The sequence below is a fragment of the Necator americanus genome, chromosome X (assembly GCF_031761385.1).
Source record: "Necator americanus strain Aroian chromosome X, whole genome shotgun sequence".
NCBI lineage: Eukaryota > Metazoa > Nematoda > Chromadorea > Rhabditida > Ancylostomatidae > Necator > Necator americanus.
This window is the reverse complement of record NC_087376.1, coordinates 34,779,511-34,801,911: the sequence shown is the minus strand read 5'-3', so window position 1 is coordinate 34,801,911 and position 22,401 is coordinate 34,779,511. Positions and strand designations below refer to the sequence as shown.

The following is a 22,401-nucleotide window of genomic DNA, read 5'->3' as shown; positions in this document are numbered from 1 at the left end:
CATGCGAGCAAGCAGGGTTTCGAAAAGGATTCAGCACGATTGACCACATTCACACTGTTTCGAAACTCATCGAGGTATCACGAGAGTACAAGATGCCGCTCTGTCTCACCTTCATCGACTTAAAGAAGGCTTTCGACTCGGTTGAGACGGAAGCGGTCGTGGAAGCCTTGGACAACCAAGGCGTCCCTACTCAGTACATAAAGGTACTTCGAGAGTTGTACACTAACTTCACGACCGGAATTGCGCCATTCTACAACAATATCATCATTGACGTGAAGAGGGGGGTCCGACAGGGTGACACAATCTCACCCAAAATATTCACAGACATCTTCGAGAACGCAATGGGAAAGTTGGAATGGGACGAAATGGGAGTGAAGGTTGATGGTCGGCAGCTACACCATTTGCGCTTTGCTGATGATATCGTACTGATAACACCTAGCATCAGCCAACCGGAACGAATGCTGACCGAATTCGACGAAACATGTGGATGCATCGGTCTTCAGCCGAATCTACAAAAGACGATGTTCATGCGGAATGGATGCGTCTCGGATGCCCCATTCACGCTCAAAGGAACGAACATATCCGAATGCACCAGCTACGTTCATCTGAGTCGGGAATTGAACATGATGAACGACCTGACCCCCGAGCTGGGCAGGAGGAGACGAGCAGCTTGGAGAGCGTATAAGAGCATCGAGGATGTAGTGAAGAAGACCAGGAACACCCGGCTCCCTGCTCACCTCTTCAACACCACCGTACTTCCTGCTTTGATCTATGCTTCGGAAACCTGGGCAATTCGCAAGCAGGAAGAAAACGCGGTGAGCGTCATTGAACGCGCAATTGAGAGAGTGATGCTAGGAGTATCCCGTTTCACGCAAGTGAGGGACGGTATTCGAAGTTAGTGATCGAACATTAGAGACGCCGCCGCGTTTCCCAAGGAAGGTAAAATAAGGTGGGCCGGACACCTGATGCGCTTTAACGACAATCGTTGGACCAGAGCCGTGAGCGACTGGGTTCCCCGCGATATTAAGCGCACTACAGGAAGACCGCCGACTCGATGGTCAGATTTTTTCACGAAGTCCTTCAAAGAAAAATATGATGCTCTTCGTGTCCCACGCGGAAGGAGGAACCACTGGGCTACTCTGGCACGCGACCGGGACAAATGGAAGAATTACTGGCGCCCGCTCGACCAGCTCGAAGATCAACGGGAGTCAAGATGATCAAGGTGATCATCCGTCAGTTCACCATATCCACTTCTGAGGAAAGCTCTTCGTTGTGACACACCATCAGACAAAAGCAGCGTAGCAGTCGTCTAAACAGCTTTCTCCATGCAATCGAGATTCCCCACCACCGTTAACGATGCTGCCCAAGTCTCCGATTCATACATTATGATAGGGCAAATTGCGGTTAGGTATGCTCGCAGCTGGGCAGGTGCAGTGTAACGGTTAGAGGTTCTGCTTCCTGCACAACAAATCGGAGGTTCGAATCCGCCCTAGTGCTCACCAAGTCTTTCACCCCTCTGGAGTCGAGAAATTGGTACCATACTTGTCTGGGAGGATAAAAATACTGACTTGACACATCGGCTAGCCCCCGAAAGTTATTGTTTAGGCCAGTCACACGTTCGCTAACCTCAAATTCTGAATTAAAGTGAATGTGGAGCCGCATTCAAAGCGGACTGATTACTTGTTTACTTAGATACTTAGATGACCTGTCTTCACTGGACGTGCGGGCCCCAGCATCTCTTTCACTCGTTTCGTTCCCATTGTCATCCAAGATGTTCTTAAGCTCTTGAGCCGTATCCAGCTGAGCTATTCAGCTAATCCATCCGGTCTCCCTCGATTGCGTTTAGCATCTCTTGGGATCCACTCTAGCGTTCTTTTAGTCCATCTATCGTCGATTCTTCTCATGATGTGACCGGCCCATCTATGCTTTGCTTTCGATATATTAGGTTGAGGAATAAGTTCTTTCCGTTTTTTCTTTATTGAAAAATCCTGATATTTTACAACAATTATAACAAGCAATTAATCAATTATGTATTCTCCGTCATTGTTTACGACCTGCTCCCACCTCTCGACCAACTTGTTAATACCGTTTTGCCAAAAACCGCCGGGCCTGGACTCGAAGAAGTTGTTGAGCCAATTTTCGAGGTCCTCGTTGTTGTCGAAGGTAACACCTCGCATTTGGTTCGACAGCGAGCGGAAAAGGTGATAATCTGTTGGGGCAAGGTCCGGAGAGTACGGTGGGTGCTGAAGGACTTCCCAATCGAGCTCTTGGAGGGCGGCTTTGACGATGTTTGCTGTATGAGGCCGTGCGTTGTCGTGAAGCAGGATGACTTGGCCTCGTCGATGAGGTCTTTTCAGTTGAATAGCCTCTTTTACTCGATGAAGCTGGGCTATATAGAGATTTTTCTCGACCGTCTTGTTCTTCTCCAGCATTTCCCAATGCACCAGACCCTCCCAATCCCACCAAACGCAGATCATAGTCTTCTTGGGATGAAGGTCTTGCTTCGCTCTTGGTTTTGGCGTGCCTCCTGGAGCCACCCATTCCTTCCTTTGCTTCCTTGTTGCCCGGTGTCGGGCGAGATGTTGGGCTGCGATTTGAAGGCGATTTTCTTTGTTTCTTTCGGTAAGCTCGTGTGGTACCCAAGCTCCGAGTTTTTCGGCTTACGAGTGAAGATGGTTCAAAATTGTCTTTTGGTCGCAGTACATCTTCTCGGCCAATTCCCGACTTGATCGACGGCCGTCTTCCTTCAAAAGCGCTTTGAGACTATCCTCGTCGAAGTCAGAAGGTCGACCAGAGCGGAGAGAGTCGTCCAGGTCGAAATTGCCATTTTTGAATTTGGCAAACCAATTTCGAGCAGTCCTCGCAGTTATAGTATCCTCTCCATACACGGCGCAAATATCCCGAGCAGCTTCGGTGGCTTTTTGACCTCGGCGAAAGGCGAAGTAAAGAAGGTGTCGAAAATGTTGTTTTTTACCGCCTGGAATGTCCATTTCAGAGGCCTGAAATTAAGGCAACATTTAGTTATCGAAAAAATGGTTACAACAGGTTTGTAGAGCAGAAAAACCTCTTTAAAATGGTATATTACGATTGGCCTTACGACAAAAGAATCGCTGTAAACAAACGATCGATTAAAACGGCAAGAACTTATTCCTCAACCTAATATATTCCGCTGGATCGCGAAGACGGGACATTCCTCTTAAATCGGTGCTGCGAAGACCGGCTACTGTTGTGTGTGCCGGTTAAACTTCATAAGGCATCTCTCATCGGCTCTGTGAGTAGTTAGTAGCTTTCTAGACGGGACAGCACTGTCTGCCCACGTCTCAGCTGCGTAACAGAGCGCTGGAAGGACTGTCGAGTCGAACAGATGGGCACGAAGATCTTGGTCCGTCAGTTGGTCCATAGCTTCCCAGACGGCTGCGAATGCTGCCCATGCTGCTCTCATTCTTCTATTCAGTTCTTTCCTCAAGTCGTTTTCCATGGTCATAGAAAGTCCGAGGTATACGTATGACGAAGTTTCCACGATTTGGGAGCCTTCATGTTGTATTCCTCCGTCCTCGCAGTGGGTGTTTTTTATGAACTGTGTCTTCTTTCTGTTTATTCGCAGTCCTATTCTCTTCCCTGCTTCATTCAAGTCGTTGAACATCGTTTCTGCTTCATTGGTACTGTTCGAAAAGAGAACGAAGTCGTCCGCGAAACGAAGGTTCTTCCATCAACATGCATGCTCCTTTATTTCCAGAAAAGTGATTTCATTATCCATTGTAATGCAGCCATGAACAGCTTCGGCGATATAGTATCGCCTTGTCGTGTCCCCTTTACAATGGGTATGGTGAGGGAACGGTGGAAAAGCTGTATCTTCGTGGTGCATCGATCGTAGCAATTGGTTAATGTCCTCTCATACGAAGCATCCACACCTCGATCGACCAGCGCTGACAGTATTGCATTCGTCTCTACGCTGTCGAAGGCTTTCTCTTAGTCGACGAAGGTTAGAACGAGGGGCAGGCGGTATTCCCAGCAAACCTCTATGACCCTCGACGCGGTCTGGATGTGGTCCAAGCAGCTGAATTCCTGACGAAATTCAGCTTGTTCTTGAAGCTGCCACGGATCTCCCTCACTAGAGGGATCACAGCCGGTTAGTCGCGAGGCTACGTGGCGCGTCCCCGGGTGGCGGATAGGGGGCTAATCGCGGACCAAAAGCGACCTTGCGCTTGCCCAGAGACGCAGGTGGATTCAGGGGATGGACTCCCTGTTTCTGCTGAGCCAGGACTGACTCATGACATCCTTGTATCCCGCACGTCGGTCCGGCCAAAAGCCTGCAATCAAGTGACTGGGAGGTGCAAAGGAGGCGGTTTGGAGTCGCCTCCAACAAATAAGCTCCACATGTCCACACCGGGAGAACGAAAGTTCTCCCAGAAACTCATGGGACGAGAGGCTTGCAACCTGCCCATGGGTTTTAAAATTTTAAGCAAAACACAGTAATAGAAAAGAGTCTCCTGATTCCGGAGGAAAGCCTGGTACGGTAGCGCCAGGTAGGACGGGGTTGCAGGAGTCATGTAGGCTACCAAAACGGAAAAGGACTAGGATGGCGATCTGTACTTATAACGCACGTACGCTTGCATCGGAAGCGGCCATCGAAGATCTGATGATGCAAGCCAAGAAGATCAAGTACGACGTCATCGGACTGACCGAGACGAGACGACGTCACCCTCTCAACGCCGTATATGAAACTGGAGAAGAACTGTTCTTAGGAACATGCGACAGTAGAGGTGTTGGTGGAGTTGGCGTCCTCGTCAACACGAGTATGGCAAAGAACATCGACTCTTTTGAACAACTTACGACCCGAATCGGACGTCTGCGGATGAGAAGATGTGGCCCAATACCAGCTTTGACTATCTTCGTCGTTTACGCTCCAACATCAAGCTACGAAGAAGAAGAAGTCGAAGCTTTCTATATGGACCTGGAGAAGTTCTACCAAGAAGATCATGCCTTCTACAAGGTCATAGTTGGCGATTTCAACGCTAAGGTTGGCCCAAGAAGAACGCCGGAGGAACTTCACATCGGGACCCACGGCCTACAATGGAATGACCAGGGAGAGAGGCTCTCCGAGTTCATCATGACGACTAAGACCATCCATGGGAACTCGCAATTTCAGAAGCCCTCTTCTTTACGCTGGACGTGGGAGTCACCCGGTGGAGGGTACCGTAATGAAATAGACCACATCATCGTCAATAAAAGGTTCTGCCTGACGGACGTCGGTGTTGTACCAAAGTTCTACACGGGATCGGACCATCGCCTCCTCCGAGGAAGATTTTCCTTCACAAGGAGAGCAGAGAAAGCCGCCAAGTTCAGAGAGAGAAATCCCAGGACTACCATCAACTGGGATCTCTTCGCTACGCTAGCCGGCTTTTGGGAAGATTCCGCATTGGACAACGAGGAATATGATCGGCTTGTCGAACACCTTCACGACTGCGCGAAGAAGGCTGAGAGTTTTAAAACCACCAAGAGGCGCCTGTCTCTTGAAACTCTTGAGCTGATACGCCAGCGTGGAGCAGCACGAGCCGCAGGGAACCAAGAACTCACGTCCGAGCTCGCAACGCTTTGCCGAGAGGCGATAAAGGAAGACCTTAAAGAGAGAAGAGCAGAAGTGCTGGCTGAAGCTGCAGAGGCGGGGAAAAGCATCCGCTATGCCCGTCGAGACTTCGCCAGTCGCAAGACGAGGATGACTGCTCTCCGGAACCCAAAGGGAACAGCCATTGCATCGAGAAGGGGGATGGAGAAAATCATCTACGACTTCTACTCTGATCTCTTCGACAGCCATGTCCACTTGCCTCCTCACCATCTGAGGGAAGATGGACAAGTCATTCCAGAGGTTCTCCCGTCCGAAATACGACATGCTATCATGTCGGTAAGAAATCGTACGGCACCCGGTCCCGACAGAATAAGACCAGAACACCTGAAGAGCCTTCCGCCAGTACTCATCAACACCCTGGCGAGGCTCTTCACACGTTATCTGTCGGAATGCAAGGTTCCTAAACAGTGGAAGACCAGCAAGACCGTGTTGTTGTATAAAAAGGGAGATCCACATGACATCGGCAACTATCGCCCAATCTGCCTACTGTCCGTCATCTACAAGCTCTTTACAAGAGTAATCCTTAATAGGATTGAAAAAGTCTTGGATGAAGGACAGCCATGCGAGCAAGCAGGGTTTCGAAAAGGATTCAGCACGATTGACCACATTCACACTGTTTCGAAACTCATCGAGGTATCACGAGAGTACAAGATGCCGCTCTGTCCCACCTTCATCGACTTAAAGAAGGCTTTCGACTCGGTTGAGACGGAAGCGGTCGTGGAAGCCTTGGACAACCAAGGCGTCCCTACTCAATATATAAAGGTACTTCGAGAGTTGTACAGTAACTTCACGACCGGAATTTCGCCATTCTACAAGAACATCATCATTGACGTGAAGAGGGGGGTCCGACAGGGTGACACAATTTCACCCAAAATATTCACAGCCACCCTCGAGAACGCAATGCGAAAGTTGGAATGGGACGACATGGGAGTGAAGGTTGATGGTCGGCAGCTACACCATTTGCGCTTTGCTGATGACATCGTACTGGTAACACCTAGCATCAGCCAAGCGGAACGAATGCTGACCGAATTCGACGAAACATGTGGATGCATCGGTCTTCAGCTGAATCTACAAAAGACGATGTTCATGCGGAACGGATGCGTCTCGGATGCCCCATTCACGCTCAAAGGAACGAACATATCCGAGTGCACCAGCTACGTTTATCTGGGTCGGGAACTGAACATGATGAACGACCTGACCCCCGAGCTGGGCAGGAGGAGACGAGCGGCTTGGGGAGCGTACAAGAGCATCGAGGATGTAGTGAAGAAGACCAGGAACACCCGGCTCCGTGCTCACCTCTTCAACACCACCGTACTTCCTGCTTTGATCTATGCTTCGGAAACCTGGGCAATTCGCAAGCAGGAAGAAAACGCGGTGAGCGTCATTGAACGCGCAATTGAGAGAGTGATGCTAGGAGTATCCCGTTTCACGCAAGTGAGGGACGGGATTCGAAGTTCTCTCCTACGTCAGCGATCGAAGATTAGAGACGCCGCCGCGTTTGCGAAGGAAAGTAAAATAAGGTGGGCCGGACACGTGATGCGCTTTAATGACAACCGTTGGACCAGAGCCGTGAGCGACTGGGTTCCCCGCGATATTAAGCGCACTACAGGAAGACCGCCGACCCGATGGTCAGATTTCTTCACGAAGTCCTTGAAAGAAAAATATGATGCTCTTCGTGTCCCACGCGGAAGGAGGAACCACTGGGCTACTCTGGCACGCGACCGGGACAAATGGAAGAATTACTGGCGCCCGCTCGACCAGCTCGAAGATCAACGGGAGTCAAGGTGATCAAGGTGATCTTGAAGCTGAGCTTCATCCAGCGTCCTAGATATGCAAGTGAGGATGATTCTGGTGAATACTTTGTTATAACAAGCTCACCAAGCATATCGAACGGTAGTTCCGAAGGTCCTCTCGGTCACCTTTCTTATGAATAAGAACGGCTCGCGAGGTTTTCCACTGGTCTCGGATCCTTTCTTTCTAAAGGTAGAATGTCACGTGCGCTGCTAAGATTACATGAAGTGGATGACCACCAGCCCGAAGAAAGTCTGCTGATATAAAATCAGGTCCGGGGGCTGTGCCAGGTTTAATGCTCTTGATAGCGACTCGCACTTCCGAAGGGAGAGTCCGTGGTGGAGCTTCACCAGTGGGGATGATCGGGCTTGACACAGGAGTTGATGAACGGAGAAGGTTTGAGTGGAACCTCTCCGTAATAATTTCCATCTCACGACGAGAAAACGTGAGAGTCCCGTCTTCGCTCAGCAAGACTGCTAGCGGAATAATATATTCGCGGAGATCCCTGCGGTACTTCTTTAGATTCCTTGTTCTTTGTGCTGCTTCCAGAATCTTCTTCCGTGTGTATTTCAAAAGATCCTCCTGCAACGCTTATCTGCAGTTAGTGTTTGCTACTAACCGCTCAATGTGCGATGCATTCGGATCAAGCCTCAAAGCTCTTCTTCTTTCCAACAATTCCTTGGTGTTCTTCGAAATTCGATCCAAGATTGTCGTGCGCGGCTTCTTGGCAGCACAGGCCCGTAATCCTGTGAGCAGCATCTCGTAGTCCACGTTCGCGTCCTCCTCGATGTGCTCTGTCACATTAGGACAAGGAGTCCGCAATCATCGCAGACAACTTCTTTTCCCCTTCGTTGCTGATCTTATTTTCCATCGTGTGGCTAATTCGTATTTTCGCGCGAAGGAGACGGTGATCAGAACCATTACAAAAAGTGGTACTACTGAGAAGTCAAAAAGACACCACCTCCGGTTGGTGAGTATGTGGTCTCCGCACGAGTCGCGCCATTGGGCGATTCCTATGTCGATGATGATCTTTCTTCATGAAATAGAGAGTTCCCATGAAAGAGGTGAGCGGCGGAGAACAGCCCGCGAGGCGATTGCCACTTTCATTCCGGTCGCCTAAACTAATCTTCCGATCGTGATCCTCTTCTGTGGCCTTTCCTAATTTTTGTTGAAGCCTCCGACAACAGATTTGTTGAAGGACTCCTCGTTGCGGATTACTTCCTCGTTAAACGCGTCCAATTCGGATTCATGAGCTGCTGATGTAGGTGTGTAGCCGTTGATGATACTGATGGGTTTTTGGCGCAGAGGACGAAGGTGATGAATGGCCAGACAAGGTGACAGGATCTCGTGAGGATCAACAGGATGGATGGGTGCACAACAAAACCAACACCGCCTAAATTTCGCGACGGAATCTTCTCTCCACGAATGACGAGTGTTCCGTCATTTATCTGTCGTACGTCGCTCCTTCCGCACTTGCTTTTCTGCAGAGCAATCACGTGATATTTGATACGCTCTGCGGGAAGAGCTTGCAGGTCAACGTCTGTGGATACTCTCGCGTTGCAAGTACACAGTCTGAGACAGTCTCCATGGTGAGTCGTGCGTGTGTCGCTTTGGTCCAGAATCAATGACATCCTGAGCAACCTAAGATTTGATCGCCTCTCACCGGTCACCATACCGTCCGACGTCTCAGACGCTAGGGCCCAGTGTGCAGGGTACTGAGACAGTGAATATGCTGTCGTGGCAAAAAGACTTCCCCAAACTAAGCAGCCCTTCCCCGGCGAGCTTAGCTTTCACCACATAGGCCCAACCTATATGGATCAGTGAGCCACCTGCGACATTTTTCCAGGACGGTGGTGAATCTTAGCAGTGTTTACTTTTAGCTAGGCTTCCGATTCCGAAAAGTTGGAATGTCGGATGCGTCGAACTCCTTGGGAGACCCTGCCGGATTAGGAATCTCCGCTGTGCATAGCAGTTTGACGCCGAGGTTCACCTCCACGTCACAATGAGACGGTAAACTGTTGTGGAGGGGCGGGATGATTAACGCCAGAAAATTTATCTCTATCTTTATTCTCATAGCTTGACTTCATTGGCGACGAGGATCGACCACAGGCACTTGATCTATGAGTTCAATGCCGAACTAGCTTTAGCGCAGCTTTGCTGAATATCTTTCTTGTAGCTGCCATCGTGTTTCAGCGTCCCAAATAACAGATCTCGTCTACGAGTTCTTAAGACCGTCCGTCCACCCTGATTCTTGTTGAGGGTCTCGAGAAGACCCATATTTGCTTGCACTTATCGGGTAGGAGTCGCAGTTCGTGGCCCGCAGGTAATTTCGATACAAGGTCAACAACATGTTGTAACTTTGCTCCACCAAAAGCGAATATTACTATATCGCCGGCCTACTTTAGGATGACGAAGAGACTCCCAAATAGTGCAGGAACTACATCATCGGGGAGTTGTTCGCATGATGTCATCGACGCCAAAGATGAAAAAGAAACGTACCGCGGCAGCCCATTGTCTTACTTTATTTTCCACTTCAAGCGGTGGAGTAAATCCAGCTCGAATAGCACCTGATGTTCTTCTCTTCATGTCCTCTATAAGGCGGATGCATTTTCCTGAAAAGACATTGGCGCGGAGTGCATTCAAGAGGCGGTCTATGTGAGGAGAATCGAGAGCGGCTTCGAAGGTCAGGAAGATGCATCGCATAGGTTTCGAATGCCACTGCCACATTTCGATCACCTTTCTAACAGTGAAAGCCTAGTCAGAGTTAGCAGATCAACCAGTGCAAAAACTTGTTTATGGCAGGTACTTTCTTAATGGAGTTTGATAAGCCGATGCAGGATGACCAACTCCAAAACCTTGTAAGCCAGTGATATTCTAGGTAATTCTTGTGTTTGGCGACGGAGAATTTCTTGTGGAGGGGAACTGTGATAGCGTGGGTTCACTAGGTACTCTTTCGTCAATTCATCTTGAACGAACGATCTTCATCAGCTCTGGAATCACAGAAGGTGGAATAGATTTCAGCATTTCTGCGCTAATTCCATCGTCTCCGTCAAATTTTCCGTCCTTTATTTTTCAGATACAGGTCAGAACCTTTAGCTAAGTGGTCCGGTGGTTGTCCGTTGATTTCGATGAATGCTGGTCGTGGGATGTGTTCAGAGATAGACGGTGGAAGCCGGTTCATCAAGGTGTTGAAATGTTCTCTTCAGATGTACGGTTCCTTCTCCTGGTTGACGTAGATCTTTTCTCCGCAGATGCAGAAAACTTCATCCTGGTTTCCAAAACCGGAGCATTTTCTTTGCATCCTCCTGAATACCTTTAGGGAATGATCAACGACATTCACTCTCTTCTTGGTCCGTAATACAATTCTGATTGTCACTGGTTGGCGAGACTTCTTTCAACATTCATTCATCTTCCTTTAGTCTTGCCGAGATGAACTTCGGTTGAACTGCATTACTTCTCTTCTGGAGCTATAACTTCGAGCTGAGAAGGATTGGACGGTGGTCAGAATTGAATGCGATGTCCCAGAGAGCTCCAATTTTTGGATGCCTGACAAAGGGATGTCCTTTGTTAGAACCTAGTCGCAGCTGAAGCTTAAAAGTCGACATGTTCCACTTCCGCTGCTCTTCTGGCGTTAGCGTGGTTGTATCTGCCACGTAAACGGATAGCGTCGATGATTCATCTCGAACGTTATTATAATGATGAAGTTCGTCTGCGTGGAAAGAGCTACCAGACGGCTTCCACTTACAACTCGTTGTTCGCTTCGTGAGATAGTACCATATTCCTAGCACATCGGATTGTTCTTCAACACTTGTATTCGCATCATTTCCGACAATTACCGTCTGCTGCCTTGATATCTTAGACATAAACGTAATGTGATCATCATAAAATGCGTCCTTGTTAAGAACCTCAGCAGTTTTCATGAGGGCGTGAGCACTCACTATCCAGCATTTGAGTTTTCTGCAACCCCCAATCGTACATCATGACAACGTTGATCCAAACTCATCCACCACGTTGTTGTAGTTTCTCCTCATAACTATTGCCCAGCCTGTTGCAAAAAGAAAGTTTTCGTCAGCACCACCCCAGTAGATGTTTCATGCAAATGCAAGAGACATTGCAGCTTGTTAGAGTTTATTCGACAGTAACCGGCAGTTCTACGCTACGAGACGGATGTTTGCTGCCAGAGATATCATTTTCTGCTCAGGGGTTTGACCTACCAGGGTATGGGATCTAGCACGGCGCTGGACCTGCAGTATGTGGAAAGGTGGGCCCAAATAACGGTGTGCGTTACACAGTTCGTACGGTCCCAAAGCGTAGTCTCAAATACCTGATTGCGATTAGTGAAGATAGGGCCAATTGCATGTAACGATCAGTCTTGTCTAAACAGAGTTTCTAACAATTCTTAATTGTACGGTCTGATGTTGCTCTTGAATCTGAAGTTGGTAGTATAAAAATGAGTCACAAAAAAGAGTAAGCTAGTAAAAATATATTGAAAATGAACTTAAAACATATGTCGCTAGAAAATGCCGTTTGCGGTCAGAAGAATCAAGAGGAGAGAATAAGAGTCAGCCTTTGCTTCGATTACATTCGTATTCGAAAATGTTTGTTTGTAGCTGTTAATGAACAATAATCGAGTGATCTCCGAAAGGACACCAGCTGTGTTCTGGGAATGAATATTTCAACTTGACTCTACTGCTGTTTCCGGCCGCGTTCTGGAATCTTTTCCTTGGTGTTTATGTAAAGCTTCTTCTGTAGATTTCACTATTATGATCAATGGATACTGCACCGAAGCTGCACACTTGATTCATGGAGCAATATCTCATGACCTCCACTGTAGAAGTTCGTGGTCCAGCGCTCGCAGATGGGACCTCCATCGGATAACTAAAGGGGTGAAATCACGCAAACATCTATCCTCAATTAATTAGCATTACAAGGAGACTGAGATCAAGAATTCTGACTATTCAATTCTGGTTTTCCTCGTAATTTTATTAGAGAACAGCTACTTTTACTGGAAAATGGTTCAGACGTTGTCACCCAAGCTTACTACTGAAAGTGAGAGAGGAGATTCCACTGTAAAGAAGACTGTGCCTCCTACCGGAACCAAGGTATATCTGTTTCAAGTGGGACTGTGTCATATGAAATTGAAATTGAAATTGAATTAGAATCTCTTCAAGTGGAGTGCCGTTTTCATCTTTCCAATTCGTTACCTCTTCATATTCTGCCTGGAGTAACAAATTCCAATAACGTAGAGACATATCAATAAAGTGATGCTTTCAGAACCCTGCAGAAATCAAAGATGATGGAAATAAGGAGAAAACGACCGAAAATGTTGAAGGCGATATGTAGGAACATTTTGCTTCATACGTCTTTTTCCGATGAACCTGTTCAATCAAAAACTGTTTGCAGAGCAAATCTCGCCTTATATCTGCTTTTCGGTCTCCTGTTACTTCTACTCATTTGTGCAAATATTGTGTTTTTCACACTGTGCCTTCTTTACAAGCGTAAAAAAGAAGATGAAGAATCGAAACGACTCTAAATCAGACATTCTTAGAAAGATGAGTTGTCTGATGAACATCACCGTTTACACGATGTTCTTCCCTTAAACGTACTTTTGTTTCATTAACTGTAGAATAGAGCTGGGTTCAGTTCGTATTTCAATTGACAGTAGGTGCAGATCATTATCGTACTTTTTCTTATTATCTTTCGCGAAATATTTCATCTCGCTTTGAATGACAAATTCCCCATTTTGACTTCATTTTGAACTTTAGTCCACATCGAAACATTTGCAATGTAGTTGGTACTACCATACTTTAGTCTAGCTTATGCTCGTTGATGTGGTTTTGATCTGTTTCATAAAACATATTTCTTCTCCATTTGTACGGCAACAGTAGCAGAAATTTGCAATCCGTTTCTGCTGCTCACGATCAAACACAGAACAAAGCGAAACATTCCTCGCTAATCATAACATAGTGACGCTACGCGTTCAAAGAAGCGGTTTAGTTGCACTGTTTGGTCATGATTATTTCTAACTACGTCCTTTCAGTTATATTACAACCAGTCTGAGCGCTAAAGCCGTGTTCGCTCCGCTCGCTATCACTGATTAGTAAAAATAAATCAATAATAGTGACATTTTCTGTGAAATTCGGATTGTGTTTCTTTAACAACGTTTTCTTCTTTTTCTTAAAGGAAGAATAGGCTAGGGGTTCCATAGCTTTCTTTGTAAACGATGGAAACGCGTCAGTTCCATTTCTTCTTCTTCTTCTTCCTAGCGTTTGTCCCGCGTTGTTGCAGGGTCCGCCTTTCTGCTTCTTGTCTCCCATTTGGTTCTATCCATTGCATCAGCCGTACATAAATGCGCATCTATCATATCCAGCTTCACACGATCTAACCAGCGAATCTTTGGCCTCCCACGCGGCCTCACCCCTAAAACGTCGAGCTTCAGTGGGGTTTTGGCAACAGAATCTTCCTCTCGCCGCAAGACGTGACCGAAACATCTCAATCGAGCCTCCTTCATCTTCTCAGTTATCGGGACGACGCCGAAGATGGAGCGCACAATGTCGTTGGATACTTTCTCTTTTAGCGTTACACCTATCGTCCACCTTAACATCCGCATCTCCATAGCGTGCAACACTCTTTCCAAGGCTTTCGTCGTCGGCCAGCACTCACATCCGTAAAGGGCAACAGGACGCACAACCGTCCTGTAGATCTTCGAGTTCAGTTGAACAGGGACTTTCTTGTCGCACAGTACGCATGTTGCTACTTTCCATTTCATCCATGCATTAACACGTGCTCGACCTTCTTGATCAATGTCGCCAGTGGAAGTCACTTTGGATCCATGGTGCTTGAAACAGTCCACTTTGTTCAATTCGGTGCCATCGACACGAATTGAACCATCCTCTATCATTGGTCCGCACTCCATGTACTCAGTTTTTGATGTGTTGAGGCGCAATCCATATTGCCGCAGCCGATCCTTCCAAGACTTGTTTCTGAAGATCATCTCGAGACTCCGACTCGAGCATGACATCATCGGCAAAGAGTAGGGACCATGGATGCTGCTTCTGGATTTCCTTCGTTATCTTTTCTCGAGATCGAGAAAAGCAAGATGCACACTGCGGTTCTTCTCTCGATGTTTCTCCAGAAGGATACGGACAGCATGGATAGCTCTATAGTGCTGCAGTCCTTCACAAAACCGCACTGGTTGAGTGAAACGCTGATAATTTTCCTCAGACGAACCTCCAGGACACCCTCAAAAACCTTCATCGTATGGCACAGCAGTCGTATAGGCCTGTACGAAGTGCAGTCAGCAATGTCTCCTTTCCCTTTCCAGACAGGCACGGTCACGGAAGTATGCCAAACGTCTGGAGTCCGTCCTTCTGCAACGATTTTGTTAAATAGAGTTGCAAGCCACACGGACCCTCGATCTCCTAGCAATTTCCAGACATCAGCAGGTATGTCATCAGGACCGGTTGCCTTGTTCGACTTCCATTTTGCGAGGGCAGCACTGACTTCGACGGCAGTAATTGGTAGAACAGGACCCTCGAAGCTGGGAACAGTAGGGATAGGAGGATGCCAGAACTCTTCGTTACACAAGTGGTTGTAGTACTCTCGCCACCTCTCCAGGATCTGACTAGGGCGGCGCAGAAGGACTCCATCAGCTCCCTTAACGATATCGGTGTGTTCCATATCCAACGTTGAGCGATGGGCAGCGACATGGTTTGTAGGGATGACATTTGAATCCTGCAAAAGTCGGCGATCTCGTCGGCGTAACATCCAGAAATCTATTTGTGTTTCACGACCGCCGCTGGTGTACGTGATCAAATGCGATTTTCTTTTCCGATACTGCGTGTTAGCAATGATCAAGTCACTCGCAACAGCATATTCCAGGATTCGCAACCCGTCGTCGTTGCGAGCTCCAAAACCGTATCCACCATGACAACTCTCGAACCAGTCTTTCCGAGAACCGACATGTCCGTTGAAGTCTCCTCCGATTAGGAGTACTTCTTCGTCTTCCAGGGATTGGACGTACTGCTCCAGATCTTCCCTAAAGCACCCTTCTCTTCTTCACTACAGTCCATCTGTGGCGCATAAGCAGAGACGACTGGCAATTCCACTTCTCCTGCATCTACTTTTACAGCCATCAAACATCATCAAGTGGATCCGATAGTCGATCCATCGGTGTGACGCTATTTCTAAACGACTCGTTCAATATGATACCAACAACATTGCGATTTGATGTGCCGTGGTAGATGAGCTTGTAGCCATCGCCTCATTCCCTTGAATTGGAGCCTTTTCAGCGAGTCTCCTGTACACAACATATGTCAACACGGCGTTTTCTGAGACTGTCTGCCAGTTCACGACTTCTTCCAGTAAACGTCCCAATGTTAAGTGTTACCAAGCGCACTGAATGTTGCTGGCGATGGCGGACTAACTTCTTTGGCCGGCTCCGTCCTCTAGCCGGTAGCCCTCGCATATTTGCCACATCGCCCGGGCGAGGACAATGCGCGTCGCTTCTGGGGTACGCCCTAGCTTCTGAAGAACACATAGTAGACATTTGCAGTATGACGCGACGGGGGTGTTGTCCTCGGTCGGCTTGTCGCACTAGTTAGCTAGCAGCCTGTCACCGAAATCGTCGTACTACCCCTCACTTAGCTAACCTGTAGCCGTGGCCTAAGGACCGGGCTACTAGCCGGACACCTTTGTGGCATGGTTGAACCTGCCGAGACGAAGTCTCGCCACCATAGCTGCCCGGCGGCCAGGGCCACCGCTGCGCCGCTTTGAGGCGTGAGGTAGGATTTGCAGCAGAAACGCGTCAGTTTCACATTTGGAGAATATTCAAACATCACCTTTAAGCACTCCACCGATACCAATGTAATATGGACACGACTTAGAATCATTGCTCAAAGTATAGGTTTCCCTCTTGTTTCTCCCAACAGTTATCACAGAATGATGTTTTACTGATAAAGATTTCACTGACTTTTACTTTTACTTTTACTTTTACTAAAGATACCGTGTTACATCAGATCATTTAAACAGTTGGCTATATATAAGCAGCAGTTAGCACTCGTGCTTCCACTTTCTGAAGGACGGAGAAGTCGTAGAAGTGAACAACAACGCGGAAAGTGGATACGACTATGAAGCATTCGGAACGTTCCATTTACATTTTGCGACATGCACACGAATTTACTGCGCGATACTTCCACACCACGACACAGGAATTCAACGTGGTGGGACCCGTCGCAACCCATATTCTAGCTACCTGGCGCCGGCGCACCAACCCGACACCGCTGAATCCGTCGAAATCCATTTTATAGCTTTCTGGCGTTGAGGCAAGAACTCGACGCAGGTGGACCCGAAAAGCAGTAACCCGTCGTACCCCAAGATATCTATTAAATGGGGTGCGACAAGTCCACCGGCGTCGAGTCATAAAGTTGAAAAGCAACGCGCTCAGTTTCCACGGCTATGAAACGGCTGCAACCTTTACCTTTTGCGACATGCACACAAAGTTATTGCGCACTGTTTTGACGTCGTGGGACCCGTATCACACCATTTTGTAGCCAACTGGCGCCGGCGCACTAATCCGATGCCAGTGGATCCGTCGCCTAAATAAGTCCGTTATTATATATCATGATCATGATCATGATAGGGTGGGATAACTGGAAGGATACAGTCGGGGTGGGTGAAGTACACTTGCCATGAGCTCCGTGGTTGCACGATCGACGGTTCGAAACCGCTATTGGGAACTATGCCCTACATCCCTCTGGGATCCATAAATTGGTGCCGGACTTGTCTCGGAGGATAAAAACACTTTTAATAGGAAACATCATGATATATAATAACGAGTTTAGTCCTTGTGTGTGTGTGTGTGTGTGTGTGTGTGTGTGTGTGTGTGTGTGTGTGTGTGTGTGTGTGTGTGTGTGTGTGTGTGTGTGTGTGTGTTTTTGTCTGTAACTGGATAAAGTTTCTGGCGTTAATCAATCCACTTGGGATGCGCCCCCACGTTCACTTCAATTCAGAATCGTTTGAGGTTTACGAACGTGTATCTGGCCTATACAATGACTTGCGGTGGCTAGCCGATGTGCCAAGTCAGTGTTTTTATCCTCCCAGACAAGTCTGGTACCAATTTATCGACCCCGGAGGGATGAAAGGCTTGGTGAGCACTAGGGCTGATTCGAACCTCCGATCGATCGTGCAGGAAGCGGAACCTCTAACCTCTACACTACACCCGCCCTGTTTTTGTCTGTGTGTCACGAAATTCGAAAAATGAGTTGCGACGGGTCCCGCGGCGTCGGATTGGTGCGCCGGCACCAGATACCTGTAGAAGGGGGTGCGACGGGTCCACGGACGTCAGATTCCTATAGAAGGGGGTGCGACGGGTCCACCGGCGCCAGATTCCTATAGAAGAGGGTGCGACGGGTCCACCGGCACCAGATACCTATAGGAGGGGGTGCGACGGGTCCACCGGCGTCGGATTGGTGCGCCGGCGCCAGATAGGTATAACGTGGGGTGAGACGGCTCCCGCGGAATCGAAATGGTGCGCAATAACTTCGCGTGCATGTCGCAAAAGATAAATGGTTAAAGCCGTTTCATAGCCGTGGTCATTGCGCGCGTTGCTTTTCACCTTCATGACTCCTCCGCGTATCTATCTCTTTCTTCGTTCGTCTCAAGTTGGTAGCATGCCGTTCTCAGAAAGTGAAAACGCGCATGAAAACGGCTGCTTAAATAGTAGCAGGATGTTTATGTGATCTGAGGTGGAACGTTATCTTTGTTAGTATTAAGATGTCTTTCACGTCATTTTATGTCAAAACATCATTCTGTGATAACTATTGAGGGAAATCAGGAGGAATATCCATACTTCGAGTAATGCTTTCAAATTGCATCTATATTATTCTGGCATCAAAGGAGTGTTTGTAGCTGATGGTAGAATATTCTCCAAATGTAGAATTGACGCATTTGGTAGGAAAACTCCGTAATCTTTAATCCGTAATTTATAATATAAAGAAGAGAAGGAAAGTGTTGTTATAAAAACGCAAATCTGATTTTACAGAAAACACCACTACTATCAACTTTCATTGATCAGTGAACCGGAGCGAAGCTAAAACCAGCGGAGGGAAGCTAAAACCATCATATTATATACCAGTCTGAATGTCCGGCTAAAGCCGGACATTCAGACTGGTATATAATATGATGGAACAGTGCCCAGAAATTATGTTATAGCCGTTCTTTCTCACTTACAGTAACGTGGGTCCATACAATTCCAGACTAAACGTATTAAAGTTTTTTGCATTTTCTTGCGCAGCCACTTTTATCGTGGCTGCAGTCCTCAGGAAAGTAAAAGTGATTTTATCACAAACCTTGAAGACAGCGACTTCAACGTGGTGCGGAACCTCAGCAAAACTTTTGAGATCGGATTAATACGGAGACCAGCGATGTTCCACTCATCTTTCCCTAATTGTGTTAAAAAAAATCCTACGAAATCAGTTGCACCCTTGCGCGCACTCCGTTTCTACTAGCGAGAAGATTAGTTATGTATCCTTGCCTGCCTATCCATATGAAATCAATAAATAGGAAGCTGAGGGGACTGTAGCTTGTAAAAAGGTGCGCGTTCCTGCGTACTTCGCAGGAACTAAAGCGGTTCCCATGTCGTCTTTTACAACGATTAGGAAAGGATGGGCCAAACCATGTACAAGCCGAAATTCTGCGTTTTCCTTGCGGTTTTTGTGCCACGCAATCTCGTGGTATGTTGCCTTTAAGTTACTTTGTCATCAATTTTCTTTGAAATACCGACTCTTTCCTGCATTAGCTTAGTGAGCAAATTATAAAGTTCCGCCAGAAACTCCGAGACCGAGCAAAATCACATCGTGATTGCAGTACTTTGTCAAGAAGAATCGCGACAATGTAGTTTTTTTTAAATGTAGAATTGTTGTATTGCACTTCGGGTGCTTCGCGGTTCTCAGAGATGCAGTAAAGTCCATTCAAAGGACCTGATTTGGATGTGCATTTGATGTGAGCGATTGTGTTCGAATCTACGCAGTTTTCAGCTGGTCGTAAAAAATTTATCATTTAGTCAGTGAATAGTTTAAAGCTCAGGTTCGGATTTTAGCGAGGGTATCACCAAGCAGACAATTGCTGGAGGTCAGTTTTGGCAAAATTCGCACAAGGTTTGCGGATTCTTGAAAAGACAGTAGAAAGCTGTGGTATATCCATTACCTCGACACATGCGAATTTGAGATCTGGAATTTTGACCTCACTTTCTGTCCATTTCTACTTTAACTACAGATATTTAATCAGTAACGATTTGATTAATTAGTAAATGAATGAAGGCGAGTATACGCTGCAAAAGATCCCAAACACAACCTTTGCGACCCCTTTGGTATCAGAATTAGTAGAACCAAAAGTAAAGAAATCAATCCGGAAATGAATTGTTTTAGAATTTATAAGCGTTGTCTCAGTAAAACTGAAGGGGTCTAATTCAAATCAAATAGTTTTTAATAAGCAATAACTACTTCACAATTAGCTGAATGCGAAGATTAGATACTGATTAGATACCTAATGACTGTTATTAAATAAAAGGATATCGCTACAGTAATCATTGACAGGACGAAGCACATAATACGCTGCCTCCTTTGGTTTAATGGCGTCAGATTTTAGCAAGAAACCGAGGAATGGAGGTTCGCTGATCAATCGTTCTTTTCGTAATTCACATTACGGTGTCAGAGCTCTACAAGCATTCAATGCAACGCCATTGTTCCTCCTCATTTTCCCTTATGAGTTAAAGAATGACAGTACGCTTTGTTAGTTGACATTTTTATTGAAATGTTTCTGAAGCACGATGTTTCGTTGTCCTCTTTTTGAAGTACCATTTCTCCACGAATCCCCCGTTCAATCTCGTTGAAGTCATGAAAGGCATAGTCGGGTGAAAGTGACCAGAAACTTACGCAAACGGCTGTGCTCGAAGCAGAGCGGTATATTGGCGGTTGTAGCCCTTACTAGCAACATTTATCGCTGTAGTCTTAGTGAAGCTAACGGTGACATTCTACACATTATTCCGCTTACAGAGCAGAAATATAGTCGAATCAAAACGAAGGTGTGTTTGATTCTATTCCGTAGTTACTTCAAATGCTGATTTTCTGGAAAAACCACATTCTGGGACAAATCGAAAGCTCACAAACGAATGCTTACGTGGAATGTCAAATGAAAAGCAGTTACAAATGGTAATGACGCAAAATGCAACAGTAATTGCAAAATACTACTAGATATTTAAAAGGTCCAAACCTTCTCACAGTGAAAAACCGCTCCGTTACTCTAAAGGAATTTGAAATAATTTTGTGTGCAGTTTCTAGCTTGATAGTTTAAACGTAAGTTTTAGGCCAACAATCTCAAACCTGAGAAATGGGATTCCCTTAATTCTATGATCTGAGACATAGGCATAGACAATGGCCTAAAACTCACGTTTAAACCATCAAGCTAGAAACTGTACACAGAATAATTTCAAATTTTTTTAGATTCCTCTCATTTTCTGTCCCGTTAGTCTCCTTTTTTCCTTGAGATCCGAGAACGCTTCTTTCACTCACATTAGTCTTATGTGCTTCTGGTCCATAGATGGAGAGTATAGCACATTTGTTTATGGCTGAGGACAGGACGAAAGTGAATCGAAAGAAATGAATGTAAAAAAATAATGGAAGGAGTTGTTCGCTATATATAATAACATCAGCATCTCTCAGTAAAAATGAGGTTTTCATGATAAAAGCCTAGATTGTCAGTCTAGAATAACGGTAGAAATTTTCCGTAGACACATGTATTAATTATATGTATTGTATGCATACAGCAGTTCAAAAAATATTTCCCTCAAAAATCCGCAGCGGGACCAAGAGAAGGGAAGTAACTTCCAGAGCATCAAGTAAGCACGAAATTATAAGTGGATTCTTTTTTCTCACCTTGAACGCTTAGCTTAAAAACTCTAAATTTTACTTTTTTTTTGAATTTTCGAGAGTAGTTCTTTTTATCTATGTTGAAATATGGTTCCTTAAATTTTTGAAGGAGAGGGTGTTAGTTGAAAATGCTTAATAATAACAACGGTATGTATGTTAGCAAAATGGTGTAAAAGATAAGAAATCTAGGCTTTTTTCCTGAATAGCTTCTTCGTGCTATTCTCTCAGACTAAGAAAGAGCTCATAGTTTCTCATGCAATGCTCTGATTAGTTATTAGTGCAGAATATTTACATTCTATTGTGTTATTCATGCTTTGCACTCGCAAGCTTGACATATCGAAGTTCTTCCGACCCTACGTAGGCTTCGTCTTCATTCATTGTGCAAAGAAGCTCGTAATCCTAACAACGCTTCAAAAATGTTCCTTTTTCATTTTTCTTTCATTCTATTTCTGAGGTTATTTTTTATTCTCTTCATCTTTATTCATAAAAACCGTAGTTCCTCGTGGATTGGATTCGTGGTATGTTTATCAACAATAAATCAACCAAATCGACTTGAAAGAACTTGCCAACAATGCGGTTCCAGTAAAGCGTCCTACTAAAAAATCTGTTACTTTAACAATGTTACTGTGGATTTGATGAAAATTCATTAAGACCATTGCACCACAAAATCGTCGATGTTGAGATCCCTTCACAAATAGACAATTTGGATGTGTTGTTCGTGGGTACAACCGTGATAAATTCTAATCCTCTTTGTAAATCAGAAAAAGCCGTGTGAAAAATTATTGTGTGATCCCGTGTGGAAAGGTGCTCAACTATTTGCGGACAATCGAAAACGCATCTGGGCTTGTGCGGGGTAAAAGAGGTTTTGCTGCTTCCTTGGGCTATACTATCTGGAATGAGTCTAAAAGATTGCCTGCGTTCTGCCGCCTAAAAAGTTGCATCGTTGCTAGAGGGGAGCAGACAAGGTTGCTTCACATTCCAATTTCTGGATTACAGAGAGGTATTGAGCGCGTTGTTTGTGTTGAGATTCCGACATGGTCAATTTTGTGATAAGGTTAG

At 46.1% G+C, this 22,401-nt stretch overlaps 10 protein-coding genes across 16 annotated transcripts; 3 read left to right on the top strand and 7 right to left on the bottom strand.

Moving 5' to 3' along the window:
- Positions 1 to 92: 92 nt before the first annotated feature.
- Positions 93 to 899, top strand: RB195_026356 (uncharacterized protein; the record flags this gene model as incomplete). The annotated part of the gene is made up of 1 exon (XM_064214870.1): positions 93 to 899. One exon carries the CDS (start codon positions 93 to 95, stop codon positions 897 to 899), a length of 807 nt encoding a protein of 268 aa, XP_064070751.1.
- Positions 900 to 2,018: 1,119 nt separating this feature from the next.
- RB195_026355 (uncharacterized protein) lies at positions 2,019 to 2,477 on the bottom strand (the record flags this gene model as incomplete). The annotated part of the gene is made up of 1 exon (XM_064214869.1): positions 2,019 to 2,477. One exon carries the CDS (start codon positions 2,475 to 2,477, stop codon positions 2,019 to 2,021), a length of 459 nt encoding a protein of 152 aa, XP_064070750.1.
- Positions 2,019 to 2,990, bottom strand: RB195_026354 (uncharacterized protein; the record flags this gene model as incomplete). Of its 2 annotated transcripts, XM_064214868.1 has the most annotated exons (2): positions 2,019 to 2,616; positions 2,665 to 2,990. In XM_064214868.1, 2 exons carry the CDS (start codon positions 2,988 to 2,990, stop codon positions 2,019 to 2,021), a joined length of 924 nt encoding a protein of 307 aa, XP_064070748.1. The 2 variants fall into 2 exon arrangements, with proteins under 2 accessions (XP_064070748.1, XP_064070749.1); XM_064214867.1 differs by lacking the exon at positions 2,019 to 2,616 and having other exon boundaries at positions 2,661 to 2,990.
- A 230-nt stretch (positions 2,991 to 3,220) lies between these two features.
- RB195_026353 (uncharacterized protein) lies at positions 3,221 to 3,643 on the bottom strand (the record flags this gene model as incomplete). Its single annotated transcript, XM_064214866.1, has 1 exon — positions 3,221 to 3,643. The coding sequence occupies one exon, from the start codon at positions 3,641 to 3,643 to the stop codon at positions 3,221 to 3,223; it is 423 nt and encodes a 140-aa protein (XP_064070747.1).
- A 936-nt stretch (positions 3,644 to 4,579) lies between these two features.
- RB195_026352 (uncharacterized protein) lies at positions 4,580 to 7,414 on the top strand (the record flags this gene model as incomplete). The annotated part of the gene is made up of 1 exon (XM_064214865.1): positions 4,580 to 7,414. The coding sequence occupies one exon, from the start codon at positions 4,580 to 4,582 to the stop codon at positions 7,412 to 7,414; it is 2,835 nt and encodes a 944-aa protein (XP_064070746.1).
- A 189-nt stretch (positions 7,415 to 7,603) lies between these two features.
- RB195_026351 (uncharacterized protein) lies at positions 7,604 to 10,598 on the bottom strand (the record flags this gene model as incomplete). 4 transcript variants are annotated; one of them, XM_064214862.1, is made up of 5 exons in its annotated part: positions 7,604 to 7,922; positions 8,037 to 8,211; positions 9,081 to 9,132; positions 9,917 to 10,029; positions 10,508 to 10,598. In XM_064214862.1, 5 exons carry the CDS (start codon positions 10,596 to 10,598, stop codon positions 7,604 to 7,606), a joined length of 750 nt encoding a protein of 249 aa, XP_064070742.1. The 4 variants fall into 4 exon arrangements, with proteins under 4 accessions (XP_064070742.1, XP_064070743.1, XP_064070745.1 ...); XM_064214861.1 differs by lacking the exons at positions 8,037 to 8,211; positions 9,081 to 9,132 and having other exon boundaries at positions 7,604 to 7,999; XM_064214864.1 differs by lacking the exons at positions 9,081 to 9,132; positions 9,917 to 10,029; positions 10,508 to 10,598 and having other exon boundaries at positions 8,037 to 8,176.
- Positions 10,599 to 10,884: 286 nt separating this feature from the next.
- RB195_026350 (uncharacterized protein) lies at positions 10,885 to 11,337 on the bottom strand (the record flags this gene model as incomplete). The annotated part of the gene is made up of 1 exon (XM_064214860.1): positions 10,885 to 11,337. The coding sequence occupies one exon, from the start codon at positions 11,335 to 11,337 to the stop codon at positions 10,885 to 10,887; it is 453 nt and encodes a 150-aa protein (XP_064070741.1).
- Positions 11,338 to 12,220: 883 nt separating this feature from the next.
- RB195_026349 (uncharacterized protein) lies at positions 12,221 to 12,950 on the top strand (the record flags this gene model as incomplete). 2 transcript variants are annotated; one of them, XM_064214858.1, is made up of 4 exons in its annotated part: positions 12,221 to 12,253; positions 12,439 to 12,519; positions 12,692 to 12,756; positions 12,821 to 12,950. In XM_064214858.1, 4 exons carry the CDS (start codon positions 12,221 to 12,223, stop codon positions 12,948 to 12,950), a joined length of 309 nt encoding a protein of 102 aa, XP_064070739.1. The 2 variants fall into 2 exon arrangements, with proteins under 2 accessions (XP_064070739.1, XP_064070740.1); XM_064214859.1 differs by lacking the exon at positions 12,221 to 12,253 and having other exon boundaries at positions 12,430 to 12,519.
- A 729-nt stretch (positions 12,951 to 13,679) lies between these two features.
- RB195_026348 (uncharacterized protein) lies at positions 13,680 to 14,411 on the bottom strand (the record flags this gene model as incomplete). Its single annotated transcript, XM_064214857.1, has 1 exon — positions 13,680 to 14,411. The coding sequence occupies one exon, from the start codon at positions 14,409 to 14,411 to the stop codon at positions 13,680 to 13,682; it is 732 nt and encodes a 243-aa protein (XP_064070738.1).
- A 26-nt stretch (positions 14,412 to 14,437) lies between these two features.
- On the bottom strand, positions 14,438 to 15,965 carry RB195_026347 (uncharacterized protein; the record flags this gene model as incomplete). Of its 2 annotated transcripts, none has more annotated exons than XM_064214855.1 (3): positions 14,438 to 15,455; positions 15,633 to 15,716; positions 15,844 to 15,965. In XM_064214855.1, the coding sequence occupies 3 exons, from the start codon at positions 15,963 to 15,965 to the stop codon at positions 14,438 to 14,440; spliced, it is 1,224 nt and encodes a 407-aa protein (XP_064070736.1). The 2 variants fall into 2 exon arrangements, with proteins under 2 accessions (XP_064070736.1, XP_064070737.1); XM_064214856.1 differs by having other exon boundaries at positions 15,844 to 15,884.
- Between the last annotated feature and the right edge of the window lie 6,436 nt (positions 15,966 to 22,401).